At 48.9% G+C, this 17,405-nt stretch overlaps 1 protein-coding gene across 1 annotated transcript in view; it reads left to right on the forward strand.

Annotated features, from left to right (window-relative positions):
* TrpA1 (Transient receptor potential cation channel A1) overlaps positions 1-4,740 on the forward strand; it is a 174,014-nt gene extending 169,274 nt beyond the window's left edge. Inside the window, exon 26 of the mRNA XM_089553029.1 lies at positions 544-4,740. Within this exon, the coding sequence (XP_089409155.1) occupies positions 544-703 (160 nt within the window). The 3' untranslated portion in view covers positions 704-4,740. The remainder of the gene's footprint in view (positions 1-543) is intronic.
* The last annotated feature ends 12,665 nt before the right edge of the window (positions 4,741-17,405 follow it).

Genomic DNA, 17,405 nt, shown 5'->3' on the forward strand with positions numbered 1-17,405 from the left:
CGGAATCCCGTCTGGCTGGGGGGACACATTTGAAAAAACAGAGACGCCGACCAGTAAAATTCATTCAATCGGTAAGTTCATTTTAGTGGTCGCGTCTCTGTTTTTCGAAGAAGCATTAAACAGTCACTTGTAAACAGATCTGTTGAGTTTCAGTCATCATAGTGCGCTTTTCTCGCATCTTTTAGCTACGTTATGAAGCCCACACCTTAAGATGTGTAAGGAAAAAACGAAAACAGTGGCTTATTTGACTAGTCTTGGTATATTCACTCATTTGTTTAGGAGAAATAGTTGCGAGCTCCGAAAACATCCACGCTGTATTGTAAAAATAGCAAAGTAAACACGGCTGACTAAACAATCAATAACACTTTAGCTCGGATTACCTGTTGATGTTTCACAATAAAAAGGTTGGCTGAAAGGACAGGGACAAGGAACGCTTTATGGTAACCATTCTTTCTCCTCGTTCAAAAGACTTCCAAGACATAATATTGGATATAACAATAAATACTTGGGTCAACAACTTACTGACTGACTGATTCATTGCAGGTTGAAGGAGATCTCTAGGGCCATGGAACAGCAACTTTCGCTAATGCGGCTGGTCGTTCAGAAGATGGAGATACGAACCGAAAACGACGATATGGACGAAGGATACTTCGAAAACATCCAGGACCGACCCCTCAGCGCTACGACACAAGCCAGCCTATGAGTTTCCCAGGCCTCGTCCAGTTGCTAAGAGCGGCCCCGCTCTCTTTCTGCAAGCCTATTGTCAAAATTGCCGAAGTAATTTTTAGCACATATCGAAACCATAATCGAGATGATGATGCAAGACTTAAAAAGGTACATTGAAAGCTCCATTGCTTTAGATACCGTGTGAATGGTTCTTCCGGCTAAGAATCTGGCTACTTTTTCACTAAGTATGCGCTGGGGTTTCATATGATGCAAGGGTAAAGCTGTCGAACTTCGCAACGAAAGATACGCTGCAACCTATTACAGCGAAGAGAAAGCTTGAGCAAGTAGGTGCGGACAGCCAAATTTTCTAAATTTTCTCATTCCCGGTGCTAACGCAGCTCCTTACAGTGCATGGTTTTCCGTCTTTCACTCTAATTTATCCCCAAAATCAAAATGAACTGCTATAAAAAATGGGAAGTATATGAAGTTCGACGTCCGGTATTACACAATATGGGCCGCGAAATTCCAGCGTTTTTTAACGGTAGACCAGGAAGTACACGACGATTTTGCTGGAAAAAGCATTCTTACCTTTCGTAAAAAGAATATTACTGGCAGTAAGCGGGATCCAAGGAATATGTTCCCACAAAAACGCTGGCACAATTTCGGAAGTTGTATTGAGACCAACTATAGTTTTTATCGACGTCAATGCGAGCTTGTGTCGAATAGATACAAGATGATATCAGCGATAGTTATTAGTGAAGTGCCCTGCCTTAAATTTAACTTTCTTAACCAAGTGGTTAGTAGTGAAGGCGCTTTTACTGAATTATTAGATATCATACTCGAAATTCTTGCATCAACTTCGTACCATGTAAAATCTAAAGCCCTGCGCGGCGTATACTGTCATTACTTTGCACTTGTTGCCTGTGTAACTACTTCGTGTACGTGTGGTTATTTCCCTCGCCTGACGGTTTAGAACTCCACCGAAAACTACGGGATAGTTGTTGGCAGTAACTGTTTTAGTACCCTTGCATCATTACTATTAAAATTGAGCCCTTATTGCGCCCCGGTTATTACGCAGTAACTACATCCAGACTTATTTGTCGAGAAAAACAAGAAAGTGGTTGCTACTTAGGGTACTGTACAATTTCGCAATGAAAAGTCTGAGAACGATTTGACCTAGGAGATAAGCAACAATAACAATGGTATTCCTGGGAATGTAGTGCAATGCTCCTTTTCCTGCGCTCCTTAAACACTAAAGAACTTCAACTATTTTATTCCTTTTTTATGAGTAAAGGAATAACTTACCGCAAAGTATACCAAAATTGTACTTCTAGGAGAGGGTTACGATATGATCGTGATAAACTTTACCAGATACACGTCTTCAGTAGGGCTTACTATTAGCCATTAATTTGTGATATCAGCAAAAAAAGACTTTGTACGGTGTTTATGTAAACCTATATGAAGTTAACTTTTGCCACCTATAGCGCTGCAGAGTAAATTTGTCCTCGTGAATGAGAGATATAAAATACAGAATTTTATTGCGATTAACTTCTACAGGTCAAGTCAACAGTATAGTTAGAGCGTTTCTGCAGCATCGTCATAGGCGGGACGTTCTACACTATGAATTAAAGAAAGTGACTCCATGCAAAAAAAAAAAACAATTAGGTTTGTCACCACATTTGTCCCTGCAAATTGTCACTGCATTTCAAGCCGTCATTTTATTAATTATAAACGGACATAACTAGAAGGTTTTCACCTAGGTTTTTATTTAGAATGCAGTAACTTGAGTTTGGCTCGTTTAGAAAAACGCGGATTGCCTGCATCTGTTTAAGCACTCTCGCAAGTGCACGCATAAGAGATCTCTAGTTGTATGGTTGACCAGGGTGGTCATCAAAAAACCACATCTTCATTGAGAACAAATATTTTTTAGCTTATCGGGCAGTTATCTTGTGCCCTCCCATTTGTACAGACTGTGATAGAGCGCCCAACAAGATAGAGAAATTCTTAATTTTTTTTAGCCGACCAAGTGCGACATAAATTATGTCGCACTTGGTCGAGTATTTTTGATGTTTTAAACAAATACAGTGCATTTGACGCTGTAATAGGAATATGACTACCGTGACTGCAAACTGGAGATGCTTGGATGACTTCCGTTAGTACTTTCGAAATCCTGTGGTGCCCCCTAGCGCCGATCAAGCGAAACACTTTATTGCCACCTTGCGGGTGACGACGACACCATCGTCGATCGATATGACCGGAACACCGTCGCCTCTTTTTAGTTCCCTCGATAGATGGCAGTCTTGTCTCCCTTCCTGAACTATATAGTAACTCTGCCTTCCTGCACGTTCACTTATAAATGTGTGTGTGTGTGTGGGTGCTCTTTTGTCGTGTTCTTGATTTTTGTATTTTATTTTTCATTTGTTTTGTTCTTTTCTGAAACTTTTTTGCAAAGTGTGGGCACTGTACGATGCAAGCCGGATACAAAGAGTGCGGTCCTAAAATCCAATCCTCGTCATGTAATGGCTCTTATGATGGCAACTAGTAGAAACCTCAAGACAGGGCAGAAAAAACGGAACAAAAATTAGGCATTTCAAGCATACACTGCGAGCGCTGTTGGCTTAAATTTGGTGCTGGCTTGCGGGTAAAAGCTTTTACATTAGATTTCGATTCACGCGTTGTCTTTTCAAAATCTAGTCATTTCATTTAACTCGGCATTTTGGTGCTTATATATGCGAACGCAGCGTGTATAGTTACCGTATTCTGTCCTAATTCAGGCATGCGCATTAAATGCAACTCCAAAGGCATCGCATCACTTATATTTCGATTCAAGGGTCCAACCATTGTTAGCTGTTACAGCAGAGGCTTCGTCTCCTCGTCACCAAGTAGTTAGTCTTAGGGACCTACGCTAACGACGCTTATACGTTTCGATGCCTCGCGTTGTGTGCAAGGAAGTGTTTAATGCAGCCCAGAAACTTGGTGATGAGGGGAATTCTAAGATTCCAGCATTCTCGATACGACCTCTATCAACTCAAAATTAAACTGCGGCACGATGGTATGAGGGTTGCTGTAATAGTAACAATCTCGTACATGAATTGGACTCCCTTTGATGATTAGGTGCATGATTTAGTGTTCGGGGCCCTACAGCTTTAAGTTATGCTACAAATACTCAGACATATGCTTGATAATGTGCAGTTTTCATCTTCTAACGTAGTCAGTTTTTCAGCTGGAGTGTTTTCTCAAGCAACGCGAGTGAGTGATTGTGTGTGTTTAGGTGAATCGTTGCATGATTTGTGTCGATTAATGCAGATGAAAATCGAGTGAGTGATTCATTGCAGTCGCACATTTCTTGGTGCCCTACAGCGCCCATGATTTTTTACGTGAACGTCTTGATGAACGGGGAACAAGTGTGGAGTGAGAGCATTTGATACATTTGGGAGTGTGGGAGCATCATGCATCATATCACTGCGTGCATCATTCTCTTATCTTGGAGCGAAGTCGTGATTTTGACACAAGCGCCTGAATGTACGAAAGAAAGTTATGTAATAGAATACCGATTAATAAAATACACACGAGCTTAGATTGAAACTCAACTGCAGAGAGAGACATGAGCTTTAGTGAACCACTCGAAAGTGATTGCTGATATCTTTGTAAGCCACTAATTATTTTTTGCGACGACAGTTCATCATATTCTAGACTGGCGGGAAACTGGCTTTGAAGCGCACGTTCTAGAATGCTGTACAGCAAAAATATTATTTTTGTTCGTGAATAATTTCGCGCACAATGTTCATGGAGGCTTTCTCAAGTAGAATATGTGACCTGACCGTTCCATGTCACCAATGGTGCTTTCGTTGCAAGTTGCGAAGCGGTTTAAAATTCCTGTTGTTTCTGCCTAATCTATGGTGACTATCTGAAGAGAAATGATTCCTCTTGGCGTATTGAGTGTATTATCAATTTATTTTTGGAACATTGTTGTTCACTGTTGCATTAATAAAATCACGTAGACTTCACACAGCGCTCACGTGACTGCATGATAGTTCGCGCACGTTGATCATTCTTTGCTCTCCCACATCGGCATTCTCCCAAGAGCTACGATAAAACTTGCTTGAACCTAGAGTGTTGCTAACACTCAGGCTGTTCACAGGTGAGTACCTCCGCTATTCCGGCTTAGGCTGTGTCTTCTACGTCGATAAACACCCCGGCAAAATTCATGTAACTAACATCTGGGGTCATAACAGAATGCCTGAATTCTACACATCGAGTACTCATTGAAGTTCAAGTGTGGCATGCGTCATTGACACTAGCAAGCATACGCAAAAGCTCAGCTACGGAATATCTTTGACAGGGTGGGCCTGAGAACAAACGTAAGTTCCCAGCATTCGAGCTGAAATAAAGTAGACCCTTATAGAAATGGTCTATAGACAGTCTATAGACTTATTTTTACTTTATTGACTTCCTATAGATATTGCTTTTTGTCTATTCATAGTCAATAGAAAGTCTATAGACAAAAGTCTACTAAAAGTGTATGACTATGAATCTGTAGATTGTCTATAGACTGTCTAGGCATTTCTGTTGCCTATAGACTGTTATCTAGGATTTGTCTATAGACCGTCTATAGACTATATAGACACACTATAGACTGTCTAAAACGTTTTTGTAAGGGGAAGAAATGGGCTTACGCACAGGCTACGCAATGCGAAGGGCAGGTAAACGATGGTCGCTAAGCGTAACAAAGTTTATTTCCAAACACAGAAAACGTAGCTAGGCGCGGCAGAGAAACAAGTATGTGTGCCTAAGATGAGGAAGTTTGTGGGGACGAGGTGGCCGCAGCTTGCGCAGGACAGGGTTGATTGCAGAACAATAAGAGAGACCTTTTGTCCTCCAGTGGACGTCGTTAGTTAATGATGAAAATGGGGACAAAAGTAATGTTCGAGATCTCTTGCTACAAGAGTCACAAATTGTATAGGAAGAATCGTTATGGCAACTGGAAAGCTTGGTCAACGGCTCCCAATTACGCCCAGCTACAAAAAACCACAGATAAAGCATAGGGCCAGGAATATTTGCGGAGACCATCACAATCAGCAACAAATGAACAGATGAATCATCATGTCTTGAATGCGGCAGCCTGTTAAGGTCATGAGGGACGCTGATGCTGGTCCAAACGCTAGCAATGCTTCTGGCATCTTTGGTATAACGCCGCTACATTGGAGCCAATAATTACGGCGCACGTCCACCAACGAGTGAGTCTTGTTTACTTGGGTGATCACTACGCCGGGGTATTTGCGAAAGGCACGAGTGCTTCGGACACCCCCCCCAGTTGGTGAAGAATTAGTACGTGGGATGTATAGAATATATATTGCTGGAAAACAGAAGGGAAAATTACAAAAATACAGAAGGAAACGCTGTACGGTAATTTAAGAGGCAGCGCTTTCTTTTAAGGTGAAATCACCTCGTGCGTTCACCAACACCGGCCAAGAATCATGTCACCGTACGTACGTACGTTCTTTCGATCTTGTGCTGTTGCAATCGTAGTTACTCGGGTAAGCTCGGCTAAGTTCGGAAGAGCGTCGCGCCGGCTGCGTGAACAGCTGCTCGGGAAGAGCAACATAGGTCGCACCCCGTCACGCAAATACAACACAGAAACTCATTAACTGGGATGCATTTCGCGCTGCACGCACCGCCCTCCCAGACACTCCCATCGCAGACATCGACGAATGGGTGCAGTCACTCAAGCATGACGTTCACCACAACACGCGAGACATTGAAACTACAACCGAAACACCTACCCTTGACACACGCCTAGCCCACCTCTGGGAGGCTTATCACAGCATCCTAGAACGCTGGAAAGGCAACAAACACAACCGAACGCTTAAGAACCGGCTGGCCGCGCTGCAGACACAAATCCAACAGCACTCTGAGGAGCTCTGCCGATCCAACTGGGGACAGATATGTGACGGCATCGCCGGAAACCTGTCCATCAAACGCGCATGGCAACTGCTCCGACACCTCATTCACCCCACGCGCATCAAATCAGCAACACAGCACCACGTGACACGCCTCACACATGAACACATTGACGATCCCGACACCCTTCTAGACACACTTTAAACCATGTACACATCTCCAGGCGGCCCCATACAACTACCGCACTACACAGGACAAGCAAATCCAACACTCGACACCGACATCACGGAGACGGAAGTCAGAGCGGCCCTCCTAACTCTCCGCGCCAACTCCGCACCTGGTGCAGACCAAATCACAAACTCCATGCTCCGTAATCTGGATGACCAATCTATCACCCACATTACCAAATACTTCAACCAGTGCTGGAGGGAGGGTAACCTCCCGCAGTCCTGGCGCCACGCGAAGGTAATATTCATACCTAAACCCAACAAACCACTTACACTTCAAAACCTTCGCCCGATTTCGCTAACCTCATGCCTCGGGAAGGTCCTAGAGAATGTTGTGTTAGCGAGACTCACAAGTCACACGGCGGACAACAATCTTTACCCGCATAGCATGGTAGGATTTCGCCCCCATCTATCCGCACAGGACGCCATGCTGCAACTCTCACACGACATTTTCGAACCGCTTCTTCCGGGTCACACCAAGGCAGTCTTAGCTTTGGATCTCTCCAAAGCTTTTGATCGCATTGAACATCAGGCGATCATGACTGCTCTATCCCCTTTGAATGTGGGTGCGCGCACGTATGCCTACATTCAAGCATTCCTCACTCACCGCACAGCTGAGATACACTTCGGCCCTCTGTCTTCCCCCTCCTACACTCTTCAGAGTATCGGCACCCCTCAAGGGTCCGTCTTTTCCCCCTTTCTTTTTAACGTTACCCTCATCCCGCTCGCCCGAAAATTGGCCACTATTCCCCACTAAATTCCCCACCTGAAGCACACTCTTTATGCCGACGGTATCACCCTGTGGACCACTCACGGCAGTGACGGAGACATAGAGAACACCTTACAGGAAGCAGCCACCCTCACCCAAAATTACGCACGGACCATCGGACTGTCTTGCTCCCCAGAGGAGTCCGAACTCTTCCTCATCCGGCCTAAGAACCACCGCTGCCCCCGCTCCCCCATTGCCATTGAACTGAATGGTGACCCGGTACCTGAGGATGGAACCCTCCGTGTATTGGGCCTGCACATCCAGAACGATGGCAAAAACACCACCACCCTCAAGAAACTCAAGCAGGTTGTAGGCGCGATATTGCACCTCATCCGCAGGGTTTCGGGACGTCATAGAGGCATGAAGAAGCGCGACCTATATCGCCTCATTCATGCCTTTGTCCTCAGCCGTGTGCTGTACACTACCCCATATTTACAAATATCCAAACATGACATAAACGCTTTGGATGCTTTGATTAGCAAGGCATTCAAGGTAGCACTTCACCTTCCCCTCAACACACCCACAGACAGATTACTAGGCCTGGGCCTCCACAATACGATCGGGGAACTGGTGGAGGCCCACCGACAGGCCCAATACATCAGGCTCACACAAACCTCCACAGGTCGGTATATCCTGGACACCCTCGGAATCAAAATACCGGCCAACGACCCAACCCTACCCGCCATCCCACGATCCCTTCACCGAGAGCTCCTCATCAGGCCGCTCCCGAGGAATATGCACCCGTCCCACCATGAGCAGCGCCGCAGAGCCCGTGCGAAGGCATTCCATCGAGCGTACGGCCCCCAGCCGGACGCCGTATGGGTGGACGCTGCCTGCACGGGTGATGAAGCGACAGCAGCTGTGGTCGACTCCTCTTTTTCCGCCCTCCTCACACTACCTCTCCCTCCAGACATCTCCCCAGAGGCTGCAGAGGAAGCCGCCATTGCACTTGCTATCACCCGCACGGAAGCCCGGTACATTTTAAGCGATTCTAAAGCTGCCGTTCTAAATTTTGCTCGAGGCGGAGTCCATGTCCCTGCTTTTGGCATACTGGACTCGCCCGATGCACCCCCGCCCCGCCAAGGGGAGCTGATATGGGTTCTCGCGCACTCCGGGAATCCCGGAAACGAGGCCGCCAACCTTTTAGCCCGAGGTTCTTTAAACCGGGCTCACGTGGCCTCTGATCGGGATTCACGAAGGAGCGCATGCACTCATTCAGTGAGCTGACCCAGGCGCACAGAGCCTTACACCAGCTCTACCCCCCGCCCCACCCCTCCCTAGATAACAAACACGCAACACTCTAGCGCAGACTACAGACACACACACTCCCTTCACCCCTTATCCTAGCCCATTATCATCCCTCCTTCCCCACTCCGGCATGCACTCTATGCCCAGAACCCTTCGCCTCTTCCCTCCACATCCTTTCCCTCTGCCCGGCGGACCCTCCCCCGCGGGACCTAGAGAGAGAGAGAAAACTTTATTTACAGAGGAATTCGGGGCACGCCCCAGGGGCCCCGCACGACCCCACTGCACTCAAGTGTTTATGTTCCGAAGGTCCATAACACTGGCAGCACGGCCGGTGGCGATGGTCTGCACGGCCGGGTCCTCCTAGCGCAGCAGGGTCTCCCAGTCCTCCCAGGTCTTGACGTTCTCTAGGTCCCGCGGGGGAGGGTCCGCCGGGCAGAGGGAAATGATGTGGAGGGAAGAGGCGAAGGGTTCTGGGCATAGAGTGCATGCCGGAGTGGGGAAGGAGGGATGATAATGGGCTAGGGTAAGGGGTGAAGGGAGTGTGTGTGTCTGTAGTCTGCGCCAGAGTGTTGCGTGTTTGTTATCTAGGGAGGGGTGGGGCGGGGGTAGAGCTGGCGTAAGGCTCTGTGCGCCTGGGTCAGCTCACTGAATGAGTGCATGCGCTCCTTCGTGAATCCCCGATCAGAGGCCACCTGAGCCCGGTTTAAAGAACCTCGGGCTAAAAGGTTGGCGCCCTCGTTTCCGGGATTTTCGGAGTGCGCGGGCACCCATATCAGCTCCACTTGGCGGGGCGGGGGGGCATCGGGCGAGTCAAGTATGCCAAAAGCAGGGACATGGACTCGGCCTCGAGCAAAATTTAGAATCGCAGTTTTAGAGTCGCTTAAAATGTACCGGGCTTCCGTGCGGGTTATAGCAAGAGCAATGGCGGCTTCCTCTGCAGCCTCTGGGGACGTGTCTAGAGGGAAAGGTAGTGTGAGGAGGGCGGATAAAGAGGAGTCCACCACAGCTGCTGTCGCTTCATCACCCGTGCAGGCAGCGTCCACCCACACGGCGTCCGGCTGGGGGCCGTACGCTCGATGGAGTGCCTTCGCACGGGCTCTGCGGCGCTGCTCATTGTGGGACGGGTGCATATTCCTCGGGAGCGGCCTGATGAGGAGCTCTCGGTGAAGGGATCGTGGGATGGCGAGGAGGGTTGGGTCGTTGGCCGGTATTTTGATTCCGAGGGTGTCCAGGATATACCGACCTGTGGAGGTTTGTGTGAGCCTGAGGTATTGGGCCTGTCGGTGGGCCTCCACCAGTTCCCCGATCGTATTGTGGAGGCCCAGGCCTAGTAATCTGTCTGTGGGTGTGTTGAGGGAAAGGTGAAGTGCTACCTTGAATGCCTCGCGAATCAAAGCATCCAAAGCGTTTATGTCATTTTTGGATAGGTGTAAGTTTGGGGTATTGTACAGCACACGGCTGAGGACAAAGGCACGAATGAGGCGACATAGGTCGCGCTCCTTCATGCCTCTATGATGTCCCGAAACCCTGCGGATGAGGTGCGATATCGCGCCTACAACCTGCTTGAGTTTCTTGAGGGTGGTGGTGTTTTTGCCATCGTTCTGGATGTGCAGGCCCAATACACGGAGGGTTCCAACCTCAGGTACCGGGTCACCATTCAGTTCAATGGCAATGGGGGAGCGGGGGCAGCGGTGGTTCTTAGGCCGGATGAGGAAGAGTTCGGACTTCTCTGGGGAGCAAGACAGTCCGATGGTCCGTGCGTAATTTTGGGTGAGGGTGGCTGCTTCCTGTAACGTGTTCTCTATGTCTCCGTCACTGCCGTGAGTGGTCCACAGGGTGATACCGTCGGCATAAAAAGTGTGCTTCAGGTGGGGAATAGTGGCCAATTTTCGGGCGAGGGGGATGAGGGTAACGTTAAAGAGAAAGGGAGAAAGGACGGACCCTTGAGGGGTGCCGATACTCTGATGAGTGTAGGAGAGGGAAGACAGAGGGCCGAAGTGTATCTCAGCTGTGCGGTCAGTGAGGAATGCTTGAATGTAGGCATACGTGCGCACACCCACATTCAAGGGGGATAGAGCAGTCATGATCGCCTGATGTTCAATGCGATCAAAAGCTTTGGAGAGATCCAAAGCTAAGACTGCCTTTGTGTGACCCGGAAGAAGCGGGTCGAAAATGTCGTGTGAGAGTTGCAGCATAGCGTCCTGTGCGGATAGATGGGGGCGAAATCCTACCATGCTATGCGGGTAAAGATTGTTGTCCGCCATGTGACTTGTGAGTCTCGCTAACACAACATGCTCTAGGAGCTTCCGAAGGCATGAGGTTAGCGAAATAGGGCGAAGGTTTTGAAGTGTAAGTGGTTTGTCGGGTTTAGGTATGAATATTACCTTCGCGTGGCGCCAGGCGTGGCGCGGGACCTAGAGAACCTCAAGACCTCGGAGGCCTGGGAGACCCTGCTACGTTCGGAGGACCCGGCCGTGCAGACCATCGCCACCGGCCGCGCTGCCAGTGTTATGGGCCTTCGAAACATAAACACTTGAGTGCAGTGGGGTCGTGCGGGGACCCTGGGGCGTGCCCCGAATTCCTGTGTAAATAAAGTTTTCTCTCTCTCTCTCTCCCTCTACAAAAAGAAATATACATTACGGCGACCGATGTCGCCCGGGGCACACACACGAAATGCGTGTGTCCTAAAAAAAAACCTCGAGGGCGCCAACAGGAAACGTGCTAGATAACCGGCTACCTATATTATGTTAACCGATACCTCTGTAGCCAGCGCAGAATGGTGTGGGCAAGCATTTCGCCCAATTTATAAAAGGAGAGAGAAATGTTTCAGAAGCAAAAGCGTAGGAACCTTCAATTACGCTCTATTATACATTCTTCACTAAATTCTTAGTCAAAGTAATGAGTTGAGCAGTCTACGCTCGAAAAGCAATAGTTCATTCGGCACAAATTATTCGATCTCAGTGCAACCTACTGGTAAAATGGTAAATTGGTTTTTGAAGAAAGGAAATAAGGCAATGGCGCAGTATACCTCACATAGCTCGGCGGACACATAAACCGCGCCATAAAGGATGGGAGGAAGAGAGGAGAGAAAGAAGAGGTGCCGCATTGAAGTTCGTAAACTAGTAAACCGGAATAATTTAGACCACCTGGGGATCTTTAACGTGCACTGACACCACACAGCACACAGGCGGCTTTTATGTTCCGCCTCCATCGAAACGCGGCCGCCGCGATCGGGTTCGAAACCGGGTTCTCCGGCCCAGTAGACGACATCCTTAACCACTCAGTCACCGCAGCGCTCTTTAGTTTTGAGCGAAAGAAAAGCACACCATCTCCCCCTTCTAGGAGGACCCATCAATTGTGCAACTTGGGAAAGGACGAAGAACGTAAAAGGAGGAACACAGAAAGTGCTGCCGCATAGGAGATCTCCGGAATACCATTTTGATGTGCTTTGTGATGTCACTACATGTTAAAGATCCCCAGGTCGAAACTATTCTTAGCCCTACACTACAGAACTCATTTCTCTCTTTCCTCTCTCACTCCTACCTTCCTCCTTTCCCTGACGGTCCGGTTCGGGTGTCGGGCGAGATGTGAGACAATTACTGCGCTATTTCAGCTCTTCAAAAACCAACTTTCCTTTTCGTTTGGTAGTGTCGACCGTGTGCTCATTGCACAGCACACGGGGTTTTTTTGCGTTTCTGCTCCACTGAAACTCGGCTGTCACGGCCGAATTTGAACCCGTGTTCTCCTTCTTAGCAGCCGAGCACCCTGCTCAGTGAGCCAGTGCAGTTTGCTCTGTACACGGGCGTTTACCTGGTATCAGAATCAGTGCGCGGAAGGGAAGGATGGCGAAAAGGAGAATGAAGAGGAAGGCTGAGGCGTGTCGAGGCGATTGTAAGTGCAGAAGGCTTATCATGAGAAGGCTGATCATGAAGGATGCGTGGTCACGCCTGCATAGCAATGAACAGCGCATCGCCGCTGACTGGCCATGACTTGGTGCGCGCCGTGCGTGGACCACGTACGCCCAGCGACCAGCGCTACTGGCTGTAGGACGGAAGGCGAGTAATGTTCGGGAGCCCGTCCACAGAAAGAAAGGCTTTTGTTGCGTGAGCAATACTGCGCCAGGTTTCGAGCCATCGCTTAGGATCCGGTAGTGGCCACGGTTTACCTTGAACAGCGTTGCTTACGCCCCGCTCCGCCAGATGGCAGCACCGTCGACTCGCTGCGCGGCAGCGGCGCCGAGCAGTTTGCTCTGTCTACGACAGATGGCGCCACTAAGAGGTCCGCCACTTCTGGGCTTCGAAGCCGGCGTTAGCAGCATTGGCGCGCAGTGCATCGATGGCAATCGAATGATATCGATTAAGCAATTAGTCTCATTTCTAGTCAGACCACATAAATACAAAATAACACCGAGTAGGAAATTGGTCCAGTTGCGGAATCAAACCAGGGTCTCCGGAGTGAGAGGCGAGCACGCTAACCACTCCGCCATGCAAGATCTTTTTAGAGCGCAGCTCTTTGGCGTCCGTTCCTGGGTTTCGCGTCGTCGTCGGCGTCGGCCTCGTAACCAGTTCCGCCCCCCTTTCATCCCCCCAGCGCTAGCAGCGACCGACTGATAACGACCGACTGATACCGCTGGATGCCGCTGACGCCGCTAGAGAGTCAAGATAACGTGACTGCATAGAACACCGTCGCCGCCATGCAGACAGAGGAGGAAAGGGTCCCCCCCCCCCCCTATTCTTGTGTGGCGGATAGGGTGCTCTTCAGTTGCCGACGCGCCGGTTATTTCACGTAGGCCCCGGCACGTCGACGAATACGTGACCACCTTCCCACGGCTAGACCTGGTTCTTAGCGCTGCGGAAGCGAGGGTATCATATTGTTTGTGTCGGCATCGGCGGCGTTGTCCCTGAAACCAATTCCGCAGCTGGGGTTGACTCACTATCGAAAAGTTGAAACAGCTTATTTGCTGCGCTCAAATTTCGCATTAGGAAGTAACGTAATCGTCGGTAATTTTTTTTTCTTTCATGGTATTTATTTACATGGTTTTGTACAGAAGGTATATACATATGTGGGTGTGTATACACACACACACGAAAAAAAAATATATTTACAGAGAACCTAGGTAAGCGCTACATGCCAGCTGATTGTTTTGAATGAACAAAGGCGCGTCTAGTGATTACGGTGCCTTCGTTCACTCCTATCTTCTTCCCTTCCCTTTACAGCGAGGTGCAGGTGTCCAGTGAGATATGCGAGACAGGTACATTTCCTTTTCTCAGAAACCAACTTACCGACGAGCAAGGCGTACAGCTGAACGGACGATGGCGTTCTGTGGACTCCCTGGCAGCGTGGCGGAATGGTCACGTGACCAAATATGGCGGCGCCCATGCTCCCACGCTGTTAAGCGTCTATAAATGCGCGCTTGCCTTGGCGTGAATTCTTTGCTATGCATCCCCTAAGGAGAAGTGAGAACGACAGGAAGAAGCAAGAAAGCGACAACGTGCACAAGAAACGCCAGAACTGCGTGAAGGACGTCTTGCAGAGCGTCGGGCTAAGGATGCAGCTCAGTGACAACGTTCTACCACGCAGAGTGGTTCCAGGTCGTCGCTCACCGAAGAATCTCAACACCTGACTGCTAAGGAACACCGCAATGCTGCCAGTCGAAGCCAACGCGGCGAAGAATCGCCAGAAGAAAGCGCGCACCATTGCTCACGCAATTTACCCGGTTTAACCAGAGCTAAACCATTGCCAATTTTTTGAGGAGAGGGAAGGATGCAGTGTAACATCGCTGTGAACTCCTCAACTACTCCGTGAAAAAATTTATGGAGCAAACAAAATAATTGGCAGGGGCTTAGCTTGGTTAAGCCCGGTAAGTTGCGAAAGCAATAGCCCTTGCTGCGCCTGGTTTGGCTGGTGGTGTGTCTTGGTAGTGCTCTTAGTAAAGCTTATGTTTATCAAAGTATTGCACATTTGTTTTACATGGCATTATACTCACCACACGAGGGCCCCCACGTGATCGGAGATTTATGCGTGCCTCGGTCGCCAAAACGAGCGGCTGACGCTAACGGATGATTGTCTAGAAGCTCCGAGCCACGCGGCTAAATCCGGCGGCTGTGAAACATATCCATGTGGAAATTTATCCGGATCCCTCCACTACGACCTCCCTTTCTCTCACTCTTCTTCCGCTCCCTTTTTGATACCTTCCCTCACGGCGTAGTCGAAGTGTGCATTGTTATTTGAAACAGTTACAGCCCATCCCGCTTCCTGAAAATAAATTTTCATTTTTCATTTTCTTCTACCAAGGCTTTCTGTCCTATCACAGCAGGCTTTCCTGCTCCTTTAGTAGCTGTTGTACATTAACCAGCCTTCGGATAACATCCCGGTCTTCAGCTCACCCGCAGAAGGCTCCGGTATACTGTGCAATGTGACGCTGCACCTTAAAAAACACTGTTCCTTAAAACGAAAATGTTCCGTAGCATTATCATCCAGCAATCGCAGCCCACAAGACTGGCGACCTTCACGTGGACTGCTTCTCACTTCGGCTTAAGTGGGAAACTCGCGGCTTACACAAATTCCTGACAAATGGCTAACAATTGAAGATGACGTTGGTGGTATCCTACCCCTGATCACATTTTGGTACATTATGCAACATTACAAGCTCTAATGTAGGACATAATCCTCTGCACACAAGCACCTCGCCAAAGTACAAGAAATAACATTACGAAAGTTGAAAACAGGCACATACTTATATCAAAAAACAACATATCATGATTCCCATGCAATACGAGACCCCCCCCCCCCTTTTTGGTGAAATATCCACATTATACTACACTGTATGGACATGTTAAAAATTCAAAACCAGAGCAGTGGGAGAGTAAGCTGACAAGCTCATATCTAGGCATGTATAACAGGGTGGTTGAAAAAACCTGGCGGTCGGCAAGAACAAAGAGAATCAAAAACTGAAAACCACCCACATGCCCTCATTGTATGAATTTTTTCCTCGACCTCCACTACGGCAGCCTTTTCTCTCTGCCTTCATCCTTTTTCGCATGGTGTCTCTGAGGTGTCCACCCAGAATTTAAATAGTTCCATTTTCATGGTAGCCTAGTGTTTAGGGCGATCGACTGCTGAGCCCGAGAAGGGGACATGCGATTCGGTCCGCGGCGGCGGCGTTTCGATGTATCGAAAAAGCTAACTAAAGATGCCCATCTCCTTTGCGACGACAGCATGCATTAAAGGAACCCAGTTGCTTGAAGTACATCCTGCGCCCTCCACTACGGCGGTGCTTTTCTATCTTCCTTTCTTACAAATTTTTAGCCCTTATTTCACGGCATGGCTGAGTTTGCGTGCGCAGTTCTAAGCCCGCGGGTTCAATTCGGGCCACGGCCGTCGCGCTTCGATTGAAGCGAAGCCCAGATGGCCATGTGCTGTGTGTTCTCCGTGCTCCTTAAAGAAGAGTAGGGGGCCGACATTATTCCGTAGCCCAGCATGACAGCACCACTTTCTCTCTTCCTTCTTTCGTCCTTCTTTCATACCTTTCTTCATTTCTTCCCTCACGGTGCGGTGAAGGTATCCGCTGAAAAGGAGACAGTTAGTGGGCAAACAATTACTACCCAATATGATGCCAATGACGCTAGCAAGAATCACGAGGCATGGGCACGTGCGGGCGCGGCCTGATGACGATGCAGGCAGCGCGGGGCGCGTAGCGAAAGGGACCTCACCGATAACTGCGCGAAATAAGAGAACGAAGCTCATCATTCTCCTCTTTAAAACAAAACAAAAACAAAACATGGGCAATTTCTCAATGAACCACATTCTGTAACAAATCCTCTTCACAAACCCGTTTCGGGGCCCAGTGGTTGATATTCTTTCTTGTTTGCTTTACATGGTTGTACGAAGTAGAAAATGCAAGGGTGCAAATAAGAAAAGCAAGCACAACTTCTGAGTGTGGGAAATATTCCTTTGCCAATGGAAGACGGAGAGAAAAACACTCTTCGCCCATCACTACCACTGGCTTACGGCCTGCTGCCCCGAAACCATTCCCGCTTTCCGTAACACGAGAAAAGGCGTGACCGGTAGCTACATGGGCTTTTGAACCTAAAAAATAGGGAATGGCAGGGTTAATCTTCGCAACGCTATGTCCAAGGGGTATTTTTATGCGAAGCATATTACTAGAGCTACACTACAGCCCATAGAGCGCGGCGGTGGAGCTACCATTGACCTTTAGCGTGACCACGTGACACTACGTGACAACATGACGTCACAGCAGAGGAGAGATGGGCTGCCGGCTCGCGCGGTCTGCCGCGGCTGTGGAGGCTCCACATCAGAGGCGCGGCGGCTGACCACGTGACAACATGACGTCACAGCAGAGGAGAGATGGGCTGCCGGCTCGCGCGGTCGGCCGCGGCGGTGGAGGCTCCACATCAGAGGCGCTGCAGCTGACAGTCTATAGGGAATGGTGGCGGTGGTGGAATAACTAAGGGTGTTTCCAATGTACTTTCCATGGATGCCAAGAATGCTGTTGTAGCCGCTGCTGGGGCAGCGGTTGTACACTTGGCATTGAATTCACCGATGATGACGTATATAGCTGCCACGGCAATCCT

This window comes from Amblyomma mixtum, chromosome 7, assembly GCF_055824585.1.
Source record: "Amblyomma mixtum isolate Tamu chromosome 7, ASM5582458v1, whole genome shotgun sequence".
NCBI lineage: Eukaryota > Metazoa > Arthropoda > Arachnida > Ixodida > Ixodidae > Amblyomma > Amblyomma mixtum.